The 16,838-nt window shown below is 47.3% G+C and overlaps 1 protein-coding gene across 2 annotated transcripts in view; it reads left to right on the top strand.

The window, feature by feature from the left end:
- CSNK1G1 (casein kinase 1 gamma 1) overlaps positions 1-16,838 on the top strand; it is a 114,757-nt gene that overhangs the window by 44,475 nt on the left and 53,444 nt on the right. For both annotated transcript variants that reach the window (XR_014618783.1, XM_084293778.1), the window contains exons 3-4: positions 9,595-10,011; positions 15,331-15,371. Coding sequence is in view for 1 of the 2 variants with exons in the window: in XM_084293778.1 (XP_084149904.1) it covers positions 9,834-10,011; positions 15,331-15,371 (219 nt within the window). In the remaining variant the exon portion in view is untranslated. The remainder of the gene's footprint in view (positions 1-9,594; positions 10,012-15,330; positions 15,372-16,838) is intronic.

Here is a 16,838-nt window from a genome sequence, read left to right as displayed (position 1 = left end):
TGCTTCATAAGGATACACAGTTGAGAGCTCGGAAAAAAGGAAATCGTAAATTTCAGAGAAAGGAGAAGGTTATTCTTGATGGGCTATAAGGATGCTACCCTGTAGGATAGGTGGGCTTGGGGCTTTTTGACAGCTTGTTTGGGGAGTATAGCACAGCTGCAGAAAAGACTTCATGAAGTTTTCATAATCCCTTAATGGAAAGGGCAGACAGATTGCTGCGGCAGGTTTCAGGCTCCGAGTGTAACGGTGCCTTAAGTATTAAGCTCCGTCTGTAAAAATTGTTCCTGGGGTTAGCAAAGGCCTGAAGAAGACGATGCAGACACTTCTAGTCAACTTTTTTGCCTGCCTGCTTAGTGCTACAGGATCCCTTTTTAACTGAAGCGAGCTGTACCAGTAAAAACCTGGCGGCAGGGAAATGGTGTGCTGGGAGCTGCTGCCCTTTCCTGAGTGTAGCTTTTAGATTTGCTTATACTGCAGCAACATATTTATCAGCCCTAAACAAGCATGATTTCTTAACCGTGAGCATCGATTCTTTCCTCTTCGGCTGCATTGTGCTCTCTAACCTGTGTGTGTGGCTGCAAGGTTTGTCACCTCTGCCCGCATACTGACATTGCGTTAAGGGCTGGGGCAGATTTCTCTCCCTGTGCTCTCAGGTACATGGTTTCCTCCTTGAGAAGCAGCTCAGCTGCAAACAAAATGTAGGTAACGTCAGTTGAATTCCTGCCAAATGTCTAATCTAATTACATGAAGCAGGAGCATGGTCCTGTGACTGCTGGAAAAGGCAGCCCCTTCACGTAAGGAGAGGGTGGAGTTCAGGCACTAAAATGAAAAGATGATATATGCTAAAATTGCTCAGTATTTTTATATGTTCCCTTTTACTATGCTATCGTGACCCCTTTTGGCATTGCCATGACTATTTTTTAAGAGCCAGCCGTCTCTCTGCTGCGTTTCCACTCTGTTGACCAGCTCTTGGGAGGAGTTCCCAGCGCCGAGCTGCCTGGAGGCAGGGACCAAGAGACATCCGCTGGGCAACGCCGGGAGCCTGCAGGGATTAATCCTGCCTGGTTTATGGTGTGTCTCTTCTCAGCACCTAACTCCTTGTAACTTCATTCCTTTCTCACACAAGTAATAGCTTCTCAAAGGGTTTACTGTCTCCTGCAGTGCTGGCAGAGCCTTACCCAGCTTGTCGGTGGTGAGCGTGCCGCTGCTGGGACGGCGTGCACATGCGTAGGGCTCAGAGGTTTCCTGTGTCTCCTGAGCCGTCAGGTGCTCAGCAGCATCACCAGGATGTTTTCCCCCTCGGCTGCCTGTCTCTTGGTCTTTGCAGCCATGCTCAGGGCATTGTGCTATGTAAGTAACTTGATTGTGACTCCTGCATCTGACCAGCAGTGACTGAAGCTCTCTTTAAGAGATGTGAGCCTTGGCAGGGGTTTAGTATCCTCCTGATCTAAGACAACCAAGAGGCTACTTTGATCATTCGTGCTCTTTTTGAGGCACCCTGAGTGTTGGTGGGTCAGAGGAAAGGCAACGGGTGTCCTTAGAAATCTGGAGTCTGGGGATCTGGAGCCTTCCAGACTCCATCTGAGTCCTATTTTATTGCTATTTAGTAGTGATGCTGTTCTTATTGATAGTGGGTGGCACTTGACATGAGCTTGCTCTTCCACAGGCGAAACGTGTACCTGATGTGCGCATGTTCATCTTGGTGCACAGCCAGGTCAGAATGTGCTTCTCAGCATCACTTTGGATTAGTCAGGGCTGCCCGTCAGCTCGAGCTGTGTTTAATTAGCACGACTTCTACTTACTCCTTGCTATTAAAGGGTCGTTGGTTTTCTGTGACCCTCTCTGTTCAAGTTCAGGAGGACTTTTCTTCTAATAAGAGGCATTTCACCCCGCACGTGCACACCGTGAAAGCCGTGTTGGCTCTGAACTTGATACTCGCGTTCTTCTCTGAAAGCAGAAAAAAAGCATTTCATGGTTTGGATAGTGCAAAGGATTTTTTTTTTCTTGCCTTTAACTGCCAAATCACCAGTCTTTTCAAGCTCTCCAAGCCCGTCTGCAATTCATCCTCCAGGCTGCTTTTCCTTGCCAGGCAGATGAAACAGTCTCAGACTATCGAGGTGCATCTGTGTTAAATTACGCTATAAATCCACAAAAGCAGCGTTGCTCCCAGTGATCCCAGCCTGCTCCACAGGTGAAGCTGCAGCGGTGGTCTCATCAAGTGAGGGCTGCGCTTGTTGGTGGTAGCAGTAAGTGCAAGCTATGTCCTGCAGCTGCTGTATGCCATCAGAGCACCCAAATTTGCCTGATGGGGCTTGTTCCTTGGAGATGCACGTGGCTGTCTGGAAGTAAGCTATTCTTTAGTAGGCTTGCCCCTTTTTCCTTCAAAAAACATTGCTTGAAAGGAAGGAGGTGGCATAGGTGTGCCTGAAGCTCTCTTTTTGCTGGTATTTACTTGGTATTTTAAGATTGGGAAAAGAAAAAAATAAGTTTATGTGGTGGCCAGATTCAGAAGAGGACGTCTGCTGAGTTCTCGTCCTGCTCAGTGTCTGTTACACCCCTTCACCACTGCCAATTTTTGTCTCATTTCCTCTGTAGCATCCTCATAAATATCTGTTTCTGCTGGAACCTGATCCCGCACGGCCGTACGCAGCCTGCTTTTGCAAGCAGATGGTATCTTAAATGTCACGCTTACTGCTGGTCTGCGGGAGCCTTGCAGAGGCTGGGCTTGGTGACTGTAATATCGAGGTGGAGATCTCAAAACCGGTGTGTTTGCGACGGTTCCCTCCTTGGGCTGCAGCGCCAGGCTTGTGCATGCAGCTGTGTGTGGGCTGCGCACCTGCAGCGTTTGGAGCGGGGTTTGGCTGGCTGTCAGCCCTGCATGCAGGGGGCTGTGCCTCTGACTTGCGCAGCAAGCCTCGGAAGCCGGGCTGGAGCTGGGCTGGCAGTTGCTCTTCGTCTTTTTTCCTCTTCCCAGCCTAAACAAACAAACAAAGCCTCAGGTTTCATTAGGGGATTTTTTCTCGTTTTAAGCATCCAACTGTTCGTGTAGCTGTTCCAGCTTTGTGCAACTCCTAACGAAGTGCACTAACCCTCTCCTTCTGGCAGTCTGTGGTCTTCAGCCCTCTGTTATGTGTGTAGGAATACGCACACGTGGCTGCTGCAAACCTTTGGCCTAAAAGTGAGCGGGGAAGGGGAGTCAGAGACTCTGCCCTGCCCACAAACCACCTCCCCGAGAATGGTCTGTTTTGTTCTGAGATTCTGCATGTGGAAGAATGAAATCACTTTTTCCCTCTGTAACATTCCCCACTTTCACGCTGAACTTGTATAAAGTCTTTGGAGAACAAACATGAGGAAAAAACCTACAGGATGCTCTTGGTGAGAGGATCAACACCCAGCCTGAGCCTCGCTTAGAGAAGTCACCTGCCAACGTGCTCAGATGAGGGTTACACAGTTAACATGTTTAGGAAGTTCACAAGATCTTTGGGAAGACTTCAATCAGTTTACTTGCAAATAGGGGAAGTGAGACTTCATTTAGGTCCATCCCTTTCTGTGAAAACTGGAATTGTAGTATGGCAGCTTGGCAGTCCTGGGCATCCATGAGTAAGGAGTGAGTGTCGCGCTCTGCGGTTGTCCATCCCTGTCCCTTCCCAACAATTTAGACTTAAGTACTGTTTGTATGCCTCACCTTTTTTTTTTTTTTTTTTTTTTTTTCTCCTTCCTGTCTATGAAGCACTGAACAAAACTGACTGCATGAGCTGAAGATGAACTCATTTGGTCAAGTGATTCAACAGAAGCGACTCGTAGTGTGTAAAAGGCATCTGTAGCATTCAGGGTTGGAAGGAGCCTCCCACATGTGGGACATCTGACATGGCATGCAGCCGCCTCCTGTAGTCTGCAGCCAGCTTTAAACTGAAACAGAGAATATTAACCTACTTTTTTCCGTTTTTCTGTTGTTTTTCACAACATTGAGGACGCTAAAACCAGGTCACTCTAGTGCTGTTTGTGGCTCTGAAAAAAAAATGAATTTTTCTTGGGGCCAGTTGGGAAGTAGCACGGGCAGAGGCAGGACAAGAGGTGGGAGGTCATGGGAGGATGAGGTGAGGTGCTGGGATGAGGAGGTGTGAAGGGCGCTGAAGCTGATGGAGGTGTTTGTGGGGAAGAGAGCAAAGCTGTAAGTGAAAGGTTCGCTAATCTCATTTTAATAAAGGAAGAGCGCTGATGCCTGGGAAGCTGCTAATGCATGCAGTGAAACACGGGACACAAAGCCAGCTTGCTCCTCTAAACTTAAGAGTGTCAGCTAATAAAAGGAGTTGACAGGTGCTGAGAATGTGTGTGAATGCATCATGTGTCCTGGTTTCAAAAAAAAATCAAACTCATAACCTTCACACTGGCTGTTAGACCTCCTCCAGAGGGTGGAGGGCTTGTCCCGATCCGTGGCAGAGCAACTGAAGCTTTGTGCAGCTGAAGGCTTCACTTTTTGCACAGAATGAGCGTGGAAGTTGGTGATCTCACATCCGTCCGCTTATAACATCTCAGCTGAGAGCCCTGGAGGATTTTATGGTCTTTGAAGTCATATGGAAAAGAGCAGATCTTGCCTGGAAAACACTCCCCAGATCAAGAGACTTACCAAAAGTATTGCATGAGCACGTGGGGTGGATGTTGGAGGAAACAGTGTGAAGGCACGTGCCATGTCCTAAAGCAAGAGTTGTGGAGATGCTTTGAGAAATGGAGTTCCTGTTTTCATACAGAGTGGGGTGAGGTCACTCATCCCAACAGAATATGGGGCTTTCTGCAAGATCTTGCCTTAAAAAAGGAGGAAAAAGGAATTGTAGGGGTGAAGTGCCTCCACCCGTTAGCTGAGTAATCCATATACCACGCATTCGCAGCCTAGTGCATTTTGAATCCCTTGTGAATTGAAAATGCACATGGAGCTGGATCAGGCCTGCTTGGTTTGATTTGAGGAAAGGATTCACTTGCAATATTGGTTCAGACAGAAACTATCCGAAACTGTGCCGCAAAGCAAGACTGACAGCTCTTGTCCTTGTCTCAGAGGGCTCCGGAGCATCTCAAGCAGGTCAAAGAAATTTTCGGTGCAGGGGAAGCAAGCTTTGCCTTCGAAGGGTAGAACTAAAGATTGCTCTGACTTGTCCGTGCTAGTCTCATTCGCTTTGCCCTTCACTACTGCTGCTTTCAAACTGAGGGACTTTGGGGAAACAGGGTGGCTACAAGCAGTGCCTGTACCGAAGCAGAGCTGCGGCATGCCTGCGCTGTAAGGAGCGCTCAGTGAGCAGTAAGCCTTTCTTCGGGAAGCCTTCCTTCGTGCTGCAGCTGATCGCAAGGGGCAGGACGGCTGCCTTCCCCGCCGGCTGGTAGCAGGTATGCAGCTCCAGCCGGGTGGTTTTGTTGGTGCAGGAGCGGCAGTGATTTAGATCTCAAGTCCTAAGTGTTTGGAAGCGAGTAAGATGCGAAGCTGGCTGCTTTATTTAGCTAACTGTGCTTTAAGTAATTTCCTTTCAAGCCGGTATCTTTTATTAAATAACCGTTCCCCTGTCTTTGAGCACATTGTAGTGAAATGAATACTGGAATTGAACTGAGTCACCATTAGGCAAATATGTTCCTGCAGCTTTCTTTAAATGCATGTAACTTTCGGGAGCAATCTTGCTGAGTGGGTGGAAAGGTAGGAAGGAGAATCATTATGAAAAAGTTTGAATCGTGGCAGGAAATAGTCCTGGTGTTCTGAGCAGTCTTTAAATTTTAATGCGACTGACTTCAAATTGCAGTCTAGTCTTCATTCTTCTGCCACCCCTCTTCCAAAACCAAGTGCTTTTACTTTGTTAGCCTTCCAAAGCCATGTTTGATGCCAGATACTACTACTTCCACTATTGCTACGATATGCCCTCGGTATACTGTTGGTATGTAGTAGCAGTAGTGGAAGATCTTTGTGCAATTTGGTGTACTGACAGCTGGGATCAGGTTGGCCATAATAAAGACATTGTCAAACCTCTTATTCACTGCTGATCTGAATTCCTGTTTGCAGGAGGCTTTTCAGAGAAGAAAGAGGATGTTTTGTGTTCTCAGATTCAGGCGTGACCTTTCCATCCTTCCCCTTGGGGAGACCTTATACAAATTAGCGAAACGCTGGGGAAGGATGGGGGCGTAGGAGCTTATAACTGTTAAAATCTTATTTCACAAGCCAGAAAATGCGTGGTGGAGCTCTGTGCGCTTCATCTGCCTGCGAAGAACAGAGGTGCTTGTCCTGCCTGAGGAGCAGTGAGCAGGATGGTGCAAGCATCAAACAGATCAGCCCATTTCTGCTCTCAGGTCAGAAACCCGGCACGTGGGGCTTGGGCTGAGTCAGGACTTGAGTCTGGAGGAGGGGGAAGCCGTATTTATTGAGGCTTAGAGGGGCTTGAGCAGCCCTTACGGGAACGACGTCCTTGTGTCATGGAGCAGTGACCGAGCAGCCACCTCAGGCTGAGGATAACTCAAATATCAGCTGTTTGAAATATGTTAAACTGCATCTCTGCCCCTGGTGGCTTTCGGCTCTGCTTTACAACAGCCAGTGAAATGCCTGCTGTATCATTGCCATCTTTTGCCAGCAGATCTTTGAAAAGATCTGCGCCCAGCATCAGGGTCTGCTGCAGAACAACCCTGTTATTGGGATGCATCTGGCCTCAGGTAGGAAGCTGGTAGTTCTTCATGGCAGAACGGGCAGAAAGAAGGCTAAAAAGTTTCTGACATTGTACAACAAAATGGTGAGCTGTGGCATGGTGTCTGTCCAGTCTACCTAATGCTCAACATGGTTGTTCTGAAGCCATTTCTGGTGGCTTCAGCTTATATTGACTTTTCTTGCTCTTTCTGCTGGCTGGGTAACTGTTAGCAGAATGAGCAAGAAAGTCTCGAGAAAGAAAATCAACTTGCAACTTTACCAAAACTGTATTTTTCGTCCTTCCTTTGCTGTTATCAGTCCCTGTCATGCAGATTTTGCTTCTTCCTCTCCAAGTTTTCAGCCCGCCTTCCAAGTATCTCTTCAGTCTACAAACTGAAAAAAAAAAATATGCACTGATTTTTTTTTTTTCCAACAGTTAACTGGGAAGGGATCTAGCTCTTGCTGGAGACTTTTTTGTTATCCTTTTGTGAGGTCTGCAGTTGTTGCCTGTGGATTTTCCAGCCTAGATGAAAATAACGGCTTCTGTCTGCAGGGAGAAAAAAATTCCCCTCTGGCTTTGGTAGGATCAAGGGTGTTTTCTTAACTTGTTCATTCATGGGATTCCTCTGTTCTGCTCATCTTGCTGGTCTGTAGTCCAGCCCCAGAAGCACCCCTTCGTCCTCAGATACTCCATTTCTGTTCTCCCGTAGTCCCAGTGACGGACCCTTTTTTGTGGGTTGGTTTTTGAAGCAAGCCTTCTCCCAGGGCAGGCTGGGGTGGGGCCCAGTCCGTGTGCTGCTCTCATATCTGGCAGAGCATCGGCATTGCTCCTGCGAGCTGATTTCACAAAGCAAATAAAACCGTGCTGGCATCTACGTAAACAGCTTTGAGGAAGAGCAGCGCTCCCTCGCCCTGTCCCAGTAAGTGCTGCCGCTGGAAGCTCTGCCAGGGCTACCTGTGCTGGGAACCAGTTTGCCCCGTTTGCCTCTAACGGTTACTTCCTGCTGATCCACATCCAGTTTGAAGCGTTGAAGCTTGAATTAACGTGTGGTGGAGGTAATACTGAGCGCTGAGTTCCTTGCAGGTGAGCACCTTCAAATATTTTCTCTCTGGCCGGCCCAGCGGGGCCCGACCGTGGCTGGGAGCGACGCGCTGCTGGTGCCCGGCAGGCACAGCACGGTTCCTGGGTGGTAGCAAGACCTCGTCTGCTTTTCTCTCTGTAGAGGAGGCTGCTGAGTCATGGGCTTGATACAACACCCTGTGGGTTGTAGCCTGGGCAGCCTGAGCTAGGCTCCTAGCGTTAGCAGATACACAGCTAAATGTGGGTTTTTGTGGGACTGTCGTCCTGCATGAAGCGGGTCCACGTGTGGGGGCATTTCCTGACCCTGTTACTGGCTCCTCTTCAGTACTGAAGGTTTTCTAATACGCTGCAGACTCGCACCTTCCTACAGAGTCTCTTTAGAGTCCCTGTCCAGTACAGAAGCCTCCGGTGATGTATGAACAGAGGCAGTAAAAAGTAATTTCAAAGTGGGGTTAGAGCTGCGCCTTCTCCTTGTTTAATATTTGCTTTTTTGCAGAAGTATTTCTGATCTAGGGGAGGGGTTTCTGATTTAGGGGAGGGAGCTCAGGCTGGGGAGAACTGTACCTTTTTTTGTGTGTGTGTGTGAGCAGATAGAACGGCAAATGGAAACGAGCAGAAAAGGTCGGAGTTGTGCTGCAGACTAGTTTAGTGTTCAGAAGTCGGAATTTCCAGCTTGCAGCTAGCGACCTGCATGCTCTGCAGGACCCGTTGCGGATGACTTCTGCCTTGTATACAGACGCCTCAGATCAAAACAAAGTTTCAAGAAATAAAAGCACACCACAGCTGAAGGTTAGGGAGAACATACTCATATTTCAAAAGAGTTAATGCTTTTGTTCTGTGCCACTGGTTTGTGGATGGGTAATAATTCTTGCCTTTCATTTTTGGAGGACTGGAAGTAAGTAGGTTAGCTTCATTTAATTTCATAAAACAACCAGGCAAAGCCTTGCTAAGTCCTCTGAAAAATACGCTACAAATGCATTGCTCCAGGAGGGCTGAGTCTATCGCCTTAGTAACTTTTGAACCCTCGCAAACACGGTTGGGTTTCTGGGCGCACCTGGTGGTGTTCTGCTGCTGGTGTCCCTCCACGGTGACTCCTCTTCTGTGGTTTCACGCAGCACATCTCTGCTGACTGTTGAGGTGCCTCCTGACTGCCATGCAAGCGCTGAAACTTCAGCGTCCACACAGAAGTACGAATACAGACCTTAGAGGGACACAACCCAGCGCGTGTAGTCCTGGGATGTGGGGGGTATTTCCAGCAATGTTGATTCTAGCTGCAAATAATACAGCTTTGTTTATTCATTTTGGTCATCTCTGATACACTATCTTCAGCTGGCAAGTATGCCGGAGGTCAACTTAAGGACCTAAAATGAAGGGGAGTTCGACTTTTTAGTGTGGTAGATACATGCAACTTTGTAAGTGCTTCAGTATTTTCTTTTCTTGACACCTCTCCATTGCTCCTTTCTATTTTTTGTCTGACTTTTGTATAATCCTTTAAATATGTATGAAGCAAGAGGAAAAAAAAATGTAACAGTTGCTTTAAAGGTAGAACGTGATTGCCTTGTGGCTTCCACCTGACGCACCTTTGTGATAGGAATCACTTTTGTCATTATGGGCAGTGTTTGTCCTGACAACTCCAGCAGCGAGTGGTGGATGGGCAGCACTTACTTCCCATCGTGATGTTGAGGCATTTTATCAGAAAACTGTTAAGACAACGATGAAGTTCCTCTATAGCTGTTAATTTCCTCGAGGCCGAAATGGCTTTGGAAAGTACTGGAGGTTTGCCACATTGTACATTTCTTGCTTGGTATTTTAAAATAACGATTTTTACTTCATATATCTTTTTTTTTTTTTTTTTTTTCCCCAGGTGAGAAACCAAAAGCAACTTGCCTTTATTGAGTTCTCAAGAACATAATCGACCACTTGGTACACTATAAAGATGCATTAGGAAACTGGATACGGTGCCAAAAGAACTCCACGCGTTTCCATGACTCTCTTGGACCCTGACTGAGATACTTTTGGATTACCTGTTTCTATTCCAAGGACAAGAGTGCACACTCAGATTCCTTTCTGCCAGCTCGCTGGCAGAGAGATTTTTCTAAGATCATGGACCATCCCAATAGGGAAAAGGATGAAAGGCAGCGGACGACGAAAGGGATGCCGGGGAGGAGCGGCCATGGTTCTCGGCCGAGCTCGTCTGCGTCTTCAGGCGTTCTTATGGTGGGGCCCAACTTCAGAGTGGGCAAGAAGATTGGGTGTGGGAACTTTGGAGAACTCAGACTAGGTAAGAACTAGCTGTTTTAGTGGCCTGCATTATCCAGATTAGCATTTCACCACTGGAATATAAATACATAAAAACTTACCCTGGCTTGAGAACAGCATGTGCCTGTTTCCCAAGTGTCGAGCTACCTTACCTGAAGCTTCTGACTCAGAAGATGTAACTGTTAGCATTATTTTTATTTGCATAAAGTCAAAGTGAATACACTGGAGAGGCCAAAGATGCAAATTTTGAACAATCCCAACAATGAAGACTGTTCTCAACGCTGATTGTCTTGCCTAAGGTGAAAAATCTTTCTAACTGTCTGGATTGCTAAATCTTGCTCTCAATCTCTTTTCCATAAGCTAGGACTCCCTACGAAAGTAATGACTGAGACCCATTTCCTAGCACTCTCATCTTCCCAGTTCCACGTCCTTCACTGTCCCCAGAGCCCCATTTTCTGCCCTGTCACCTGCTCCCTGACCTGCCCCCCGTGTCTGAGCGGGGCGTGCAGCCTGTGCCCATCTGGCCGCTGTGTCTGCCTGCGTGGCAGCCCCTGCTTTTTTCTTGGTCTGTTGGTTTTCTGACCGTGTGCCTTGCAGCTGGCCGCCCAGACAGATGGCTTTGTGGGCTGCCGCCTGTTGGGCTTGTAAGTCAGCCTAGACAAAGGGCCCGTTAGCGGGGCGTTGGGTTGTTTTTTAAATGAGGTGGGGGAAGCAGGCTGTGTTTTTAATTACATGCTCCTGAGCTCGCAGTGTGTGGTTCTGGGGTAGCTTTTTCAGATCAGAAGCAGCAGCTTGTGGTGGTCTTGATTGCCTCAAAACAGCTGCTTTTTCCTTCTGTCTGCTGAACAAAGTGGTTTGCTGTGCTAAGAAACTCGAGGGTGCTGAAGGCAGGTTGGCTGATACAAATACTGCTCTCCCCAGCCTCGGGATCTACTCAGAATTGAAGTAATCTGCGTGTCAGGCACGAGGGATGATGGATACATTGATCAGGCAGTTGCTTCAGGTAACCAGAGGGTTATAACGCATAACTACCGATAGCATCTCTGGGGGTTCCTGTGCCGAATCTGTGAGATGTGTCTGTCATTCTGAGGTGTGCTTACTGCATCTGTAGGACACGCGGCTTCCCCGCAGGATGATCAACCGGCTTCTGTTGGTAAATGGGTGGTCTTGGTTTCAGCGTGACATCAGAGGAGGTTTATTGATTTGCAAGTGCAGAGATAATGCTCCAAAGGCGGAAACGCTCCAAGAAGCCAAGGGAGGGACAAAGTTTTCCAATTTCCTGAATGTGAATGCACATTATCTACAGCTGAAGAGAGTACAGGCTGGATCCTTACAGTAACATAACTTGCATAGCTTCGTAGCATTTTAAAAGACCTTCCCCCCAACAATAAATATCACAATATAGCGAGATCCATATGGAAAGAGCCATTTAATTGCTTTGCCATCCACACAGCATCGAGCATTCAGCAGCTGTGTTGGATCCCCCCAGGTAAATGGTTCCTGCTTTTGTTCAGCTGGAGCCCAGATTCTGTTTTTTGTCTCTGTGGTTGCTCTTCTTCCCCCATTTCTCTGAGCAGTGTTGGATTTCTGTACTAACATATTGTTTCAAAGGACTTCATACAAGAGATTTCACTTGTGAGAAGATCTGTTTACAGAGAAATTTGGTTTTAACCAGGGGAAAAAAAACACCTCTTAATCGAGTGGTCGTTTTTTTTTTTTTTTGGTTCAGTGGTTTGGGGTTGGGTTTTTTTGGTACATTGGTAAATGTTTTGCTAATATGTGTTAACCAAATATGCTGCAGCCTGCTGCATTTGGGCAACGGGCTGTACATGCTGATAATGGTAATTAAAACAGGAAGCCTGTATAGAAGCTATATATTTTTTTAACTTCTATTACTTTTTGACAGTCACTATAACTGTAAGAACTCTTCAGTTAATTATCAGATCTTTCTGTTGCACAGATGTGATGCTAATGATTGCTGAGTAGTGCGGTGGGGAAGGAGAAGCAGTGTGTCTGAAATAGGAGCAAACAAGTCCCTGATAACAGTTTTGTTCTGCAAAGATGAATGGCATGCCCTCTGCGTTGTGGTTTTTTTTTTTTTTTTAACATGATTTCAGAGAAGTAAAGTGTCAGCGAATGCTTTTAGTAACGCAGGAAGAACAAAGTCGTGCACAGCCTGTAGGCTGACAAGCAAGGGGAAAAAACATTTTCCAATCCTCCGAAGGATTTCTCTTTTCAGGTGCTGTGTTTTCACTCAAAGCTCTTCTGGAGCACCAGACAGAGGGCTGATGGCTCCGGGGGAGGGAGGGAGGTGCTGTGCATCGAGGCAATTCTGTAAACGCCAACTGAGCTGCTTTGGGCTGATCTCTCTTGCTCCAAATCCAGATAGCCCCGGGGGTATTACTTTTTTGAAGCTGTCGGTCACGTGGAGCTGTGCAGTTGGATTCCAGCCTGCAGACGAGCTGGGGTGGGAGGGAAGTGAGCACAAAAATCAGTGCCTGGCCCAGGGTAAGACGAAACACGCTTAACCGATGGCTGTTCCCTTGGACAAGCTGCTCAAACCCTTGGGTTGACCTCCTCAGAACTCACCACGTGGATTTTTTCTGTCTTCACTGGAAAAACCTCTGGAGCTTGAACAGCTTGTGGGCAGGTTCAATGCATCGACTGTCATGTCTGCATTTACCTGAAATCCTGAACCATAAGAAATGTTAGGTATAAATACACCTCTTCAATGGTCTTGTTTTTTCCCCCCAGTGTTTGGCACTTTTATTTAGTACAGCATAAAACAGATGCTAATGTAAAATTATTTGAGATTCTGTAGGTTTCCTTCCTTTTAAATAAGCATGAAGTTCTGGACAGACCAGTGGCTTATTTTAATGCAGAGATGTAGACTGGAGCCCAAATCTTTTTGCTCCAATGCAAACATAACCTGGCATTTTCAAAACCCTGCATCCACTCATGTAAAAACGAGCTCATACGGCTTTTCTCCCTGTTTGAAGGAAAAAAAATATGTTAGGAGAGCTGGATCCAGTCTGGATTGGTGCAGTAGCTTATTAAGAGAGGATACAAAGGGATTTTTGGAGAAGTGTGTTACTACACAGTTACAGAGAACGTGTGTAGTGTTCTGAAGCCAGGCGTTGGCCTGGGGCATGCACAGGTCTCACAAAGATCCAGCATCTCCACAGCGAGGAGGTGATCGGTGAGCCCCAAGGGAGCACAGGCTGCTCGCTTGTTCACTGCAGGTGGATGAGATCTGGGAGGGCACCTTGCTGGGAGCAAGAACTGCCCAGCACAGCCCTGTGCTGCAGCTTCAGGTCCTGCTTGAAAAAAGGAAAAAAGTGTAATGGTGTCTGATAGCGGGGCTGGTTATGTCTTTGCCCTAATAAAATCATCGTGTGCCTGCTGGGCTGGAATAGTGCTAGATGGGTAAGAGTAGGTTATAGGAAGGATCTACACTGCTGTCCCTTTTTTGGAAAGACGTGTTCTAGAAGGGGTAGTGAGTGTGGTGCTACAAAAGCAGCGTGACCTCGTGTCACACTGGAATATGGTCTCAGCAAACGCGGTGCTGTCTGGGGCAAGCTCTGCTTGGTCTTGAGGACGGCTGGGTGGGTGTTTGCTCCACTGCCCAGCCCTGATTTGTCACCAAAATGTCATCCATACAGTTTTGAGCTGGACTGGAAGGTCGAGGCGTGACTCCTCTTGGTCACAAGAGGTTTGCACTTCGGGCTTTTCACTTTGACCTGTGTGAATGTGCCCGTGTGCTGGGCGCATCTTGCTGCCAGGGCTTGGGAAATCCACGCTGCCAGCTTTCCCACGTTGAGGCATCGCATCTCATTTAGGACATACGGTTCTTAATTGTCGGTGGATCTTTCTAAAACGGAGGCATGGCGTTAATCGCTGCCCCATCAAAAGCTTTGCCTGAACTTGAAGGGCCTTTGTTAGCACAGTTGTATCATCTTGGGTGTATTACAGCTCCCTGCTGACAGAGATAAGAGGCAGCTTCTCTTCGTGACTTGTCCTGTGGGCAGTGCAGGCTTTGCTCTTCCATTGACACCTTGTGCAGTGTGATGGCAAAACCCAGGGGTAGATCTGTCTGGAGCAAGCCAGTGGAGAGGTCTCTGGCCCTTGGCCTTGCTGTCACAGCTGGCAAAGCCTCTCCCGCTGCAGCTGCAGGGTTTTGGAGGTCTGAGGTGGACCTGGGAGCACCTTCATGGGCAGAGTCTGCCCCACGACTGCTGTGGAAGGGCTGAGCTGGAGGATGAATTCCTTCCCTTACCTCTGGCTGCTGGCCTTGCATCTCGTGCTGGAGTTTTGCCAGTCCCAGATCTACAGCTGGGGATTTCACTCTCGAGGATTTCACTCAAAATTCTCTCCTGCTTAGTTCTTGCCCTTACGAACCAGACCACGACAGCCTGGGTTATGGCACCCCATACGTGGAGGCTGCTCTCGGTGTCCTCCTCCACCTTGCGGAGTTGAAGGAACACTGTTTTCCCAGTGTCATTTTGCTGTTTGGGTGGCAGAGCCCAGGAGCTGGCTGGGGGCCCTGGATGAGCCGTGCCCTGAGTGCTGAAGCTGTGGTGAGGGTCCTGCAGTCCACAGGATCAAGTATTCTTGATGCAGCTGCAAACCTGCTTTCTACCAGCCTGGACATCATAGCTTTTTGTAACAGATCTAAGAAATAGTAGGGTGTGTTTGGGGTCTGAAGAATGAGTTTTGTTCTTCTAGTGTAACTTCTAACAGCCTGGGAACAGCTGTGTAGTTCGCTGGTACGGTGCTGTATGAGAGCTGTGGGCCTTAGCAGATGACAACACTGCCTTTCTGCTGCCACCAAGGCAGCGTTTTGCCTGTCCTGCCTGTTTGTAGAGGAAGAAAAAAAAGCTGTTTGTTGGTATGGAAAATGTTTGTGTTGCCTACTTGCAGTAGTCTCTGATCCATAGCACAATTATGTTGGTGAAGCTCCCTACAGACCATAGGATAAAATTGTTCAATGTCCAGAATCAAGCCACTTCTGAAAGAAATGATACTGACTCTTCATTTTTTTATTCTCCGACCTTTTTTTTTTTTTTAGCATGATGTGGATAATAAAACATATGTCTGCAATACCTCCTCAAATGAACATAACTGCTACTGTAAAACCCAGTTACCTTATGCTGGGTATAAGAGGGTGTTTGTCTGCCCTGGTGGGCTGCTGCAGCTTCTTACTTTGAGACTGAAATTGTTGGAGGCATGAAGCTGAGAGAGTAATTGAGAAAAGTCAGTGATCAGTGACACTATTCTGTGTTGTCTTCCTAGCTGCAAGTGTTGAATGTGCAACTAAAAGATTTTTCTTTTTCCTTCACAGGCAAAAATCTCTACACCAATGAATATGTAGCGATCAAACTGGTAAGTAGGAGCTTCGGGTGCCCTTAAATCACTCGTACCTGGTGCTAGAAACTCAGGCAAAAAGCAGCTTCCCCATTTGGTGCTTATTGCTGCTCTTGATCTCAGCCAGATTAACAGGTTTAAACAGAGATAAGTTCTTGAGAATGCTGTGAACTCGGAAAGCACCCAGCCCTTCACAGTATGTAAATGGTCAGTAGCTGCGAGCGCCTTGTTCCTCTTCCCAAAGTGGCAGACAGCACCGATGGCAGGTTTGTCACCCCTTCCTCGGCTCCAGGACCAAGCCTTTCTGTTACAGACCCCATCAATTCTCTGGGCCATGACCCTGCAGATGCAACAGGCAAAACAAGGTCCAATCCAGCGAATCCTCTAGCTGATTTGGATGTCCAAGGATGTGTGGTCACAGCCTCTTCGGTGTGATTTTTTTCCTTTTACATTACAGGATGGTAAAAATGAACCAAACCAGCTCACCAGAGCATGGCAGGGGTTGCATTTAAAAACAAAACCTTGGCCCCAGCAGTAGCAAACTTCAGAGTTTGTACATGAAATAATGTTTACAACTCCTCATCCAGTTGTACCAGCCTCGGTACCCAGTTACCAGTTTTTCTGCCTTGCAGTCAGTGCGTCCCTCCCCAGGTGGATGCAGTGGCAGTGTTCATGTTTCTGCAGTGCCCCAGCTGGCTCAGGTAACGCTCCTCTTCTGAAGGAGCGTCAGGGCATGAGGGCACTACGGTCAGCTGTGGTTTGAAGCAGGAGTCTAAAGGATGGGGATGCTCCTAGCTCTGCCAGATTTGTAAAACCATACCCTGGGAGTTTGATTTTATGCCTTAGCTCTCTGTAAACTAAGACTTTCAGTAGTCTCTTGGGGGGCTTTGAAATTTGATGCTGAAATACCCAGTGCTCTTCTTTCCTCTGCGTGTTCTTTAATCATAGATCCAAACCCTAGAATCTGAAGTTGAAGTTGTTACACTGATTTGGTATTAGCAGCAAGTATGCCTGTTTTTCCAACCGATGTCTGGCAAAATGACAGCAGTCATTCACATTAAAGAAGATCAAGATGGACTTGATGCATTAATTCTGATTCATGTTGTGATGCCACAGACCTGACATCTCTAGCGTTCTCCTTATGTGCTGCATAGTACCTGAAAAATAATTAGTGCTCTGCAGGAAGGACTTGTTTTGAAGCATATAATATAATCCCTAAAATAACAAAATAAATGTTTGCAGTGCAGCTTAAGGTGTGTGTGGATATGGCTGCACATCAGGAGGAAGGACTGGTGCTCGTTCCGTAGCTCGCTCTGGAGGCAGATGGGACAACAGAAAATGTGCTTGTGTGCACAGATCTGGCGTTTCATTGAATCAATAGTGCTTCTAGTTTTTTTGCTTTCAAAGATAATCCCACGGAGTTATAGCCTTGGAAGGAGTAAGGAAGTAAGAACACGGCAAACATGCAGCTGTGTTTGTTCAGAG

This window comes from Netta rufina (genome assembly GCF_964035555.1).
Source record: "Netta rufina genome assembly, chromosome: 11".
NCBI classification, from domain to species: Eukaryota; Metazoa; Chordata; class Aves; order Anseriformes; family Anatidae; genus Netta; species Netta rufina.
Note: the sequence above shows the minus strand (reverse complement) of the source record. Positions and strands in the feature narration are given on the sequence as shown.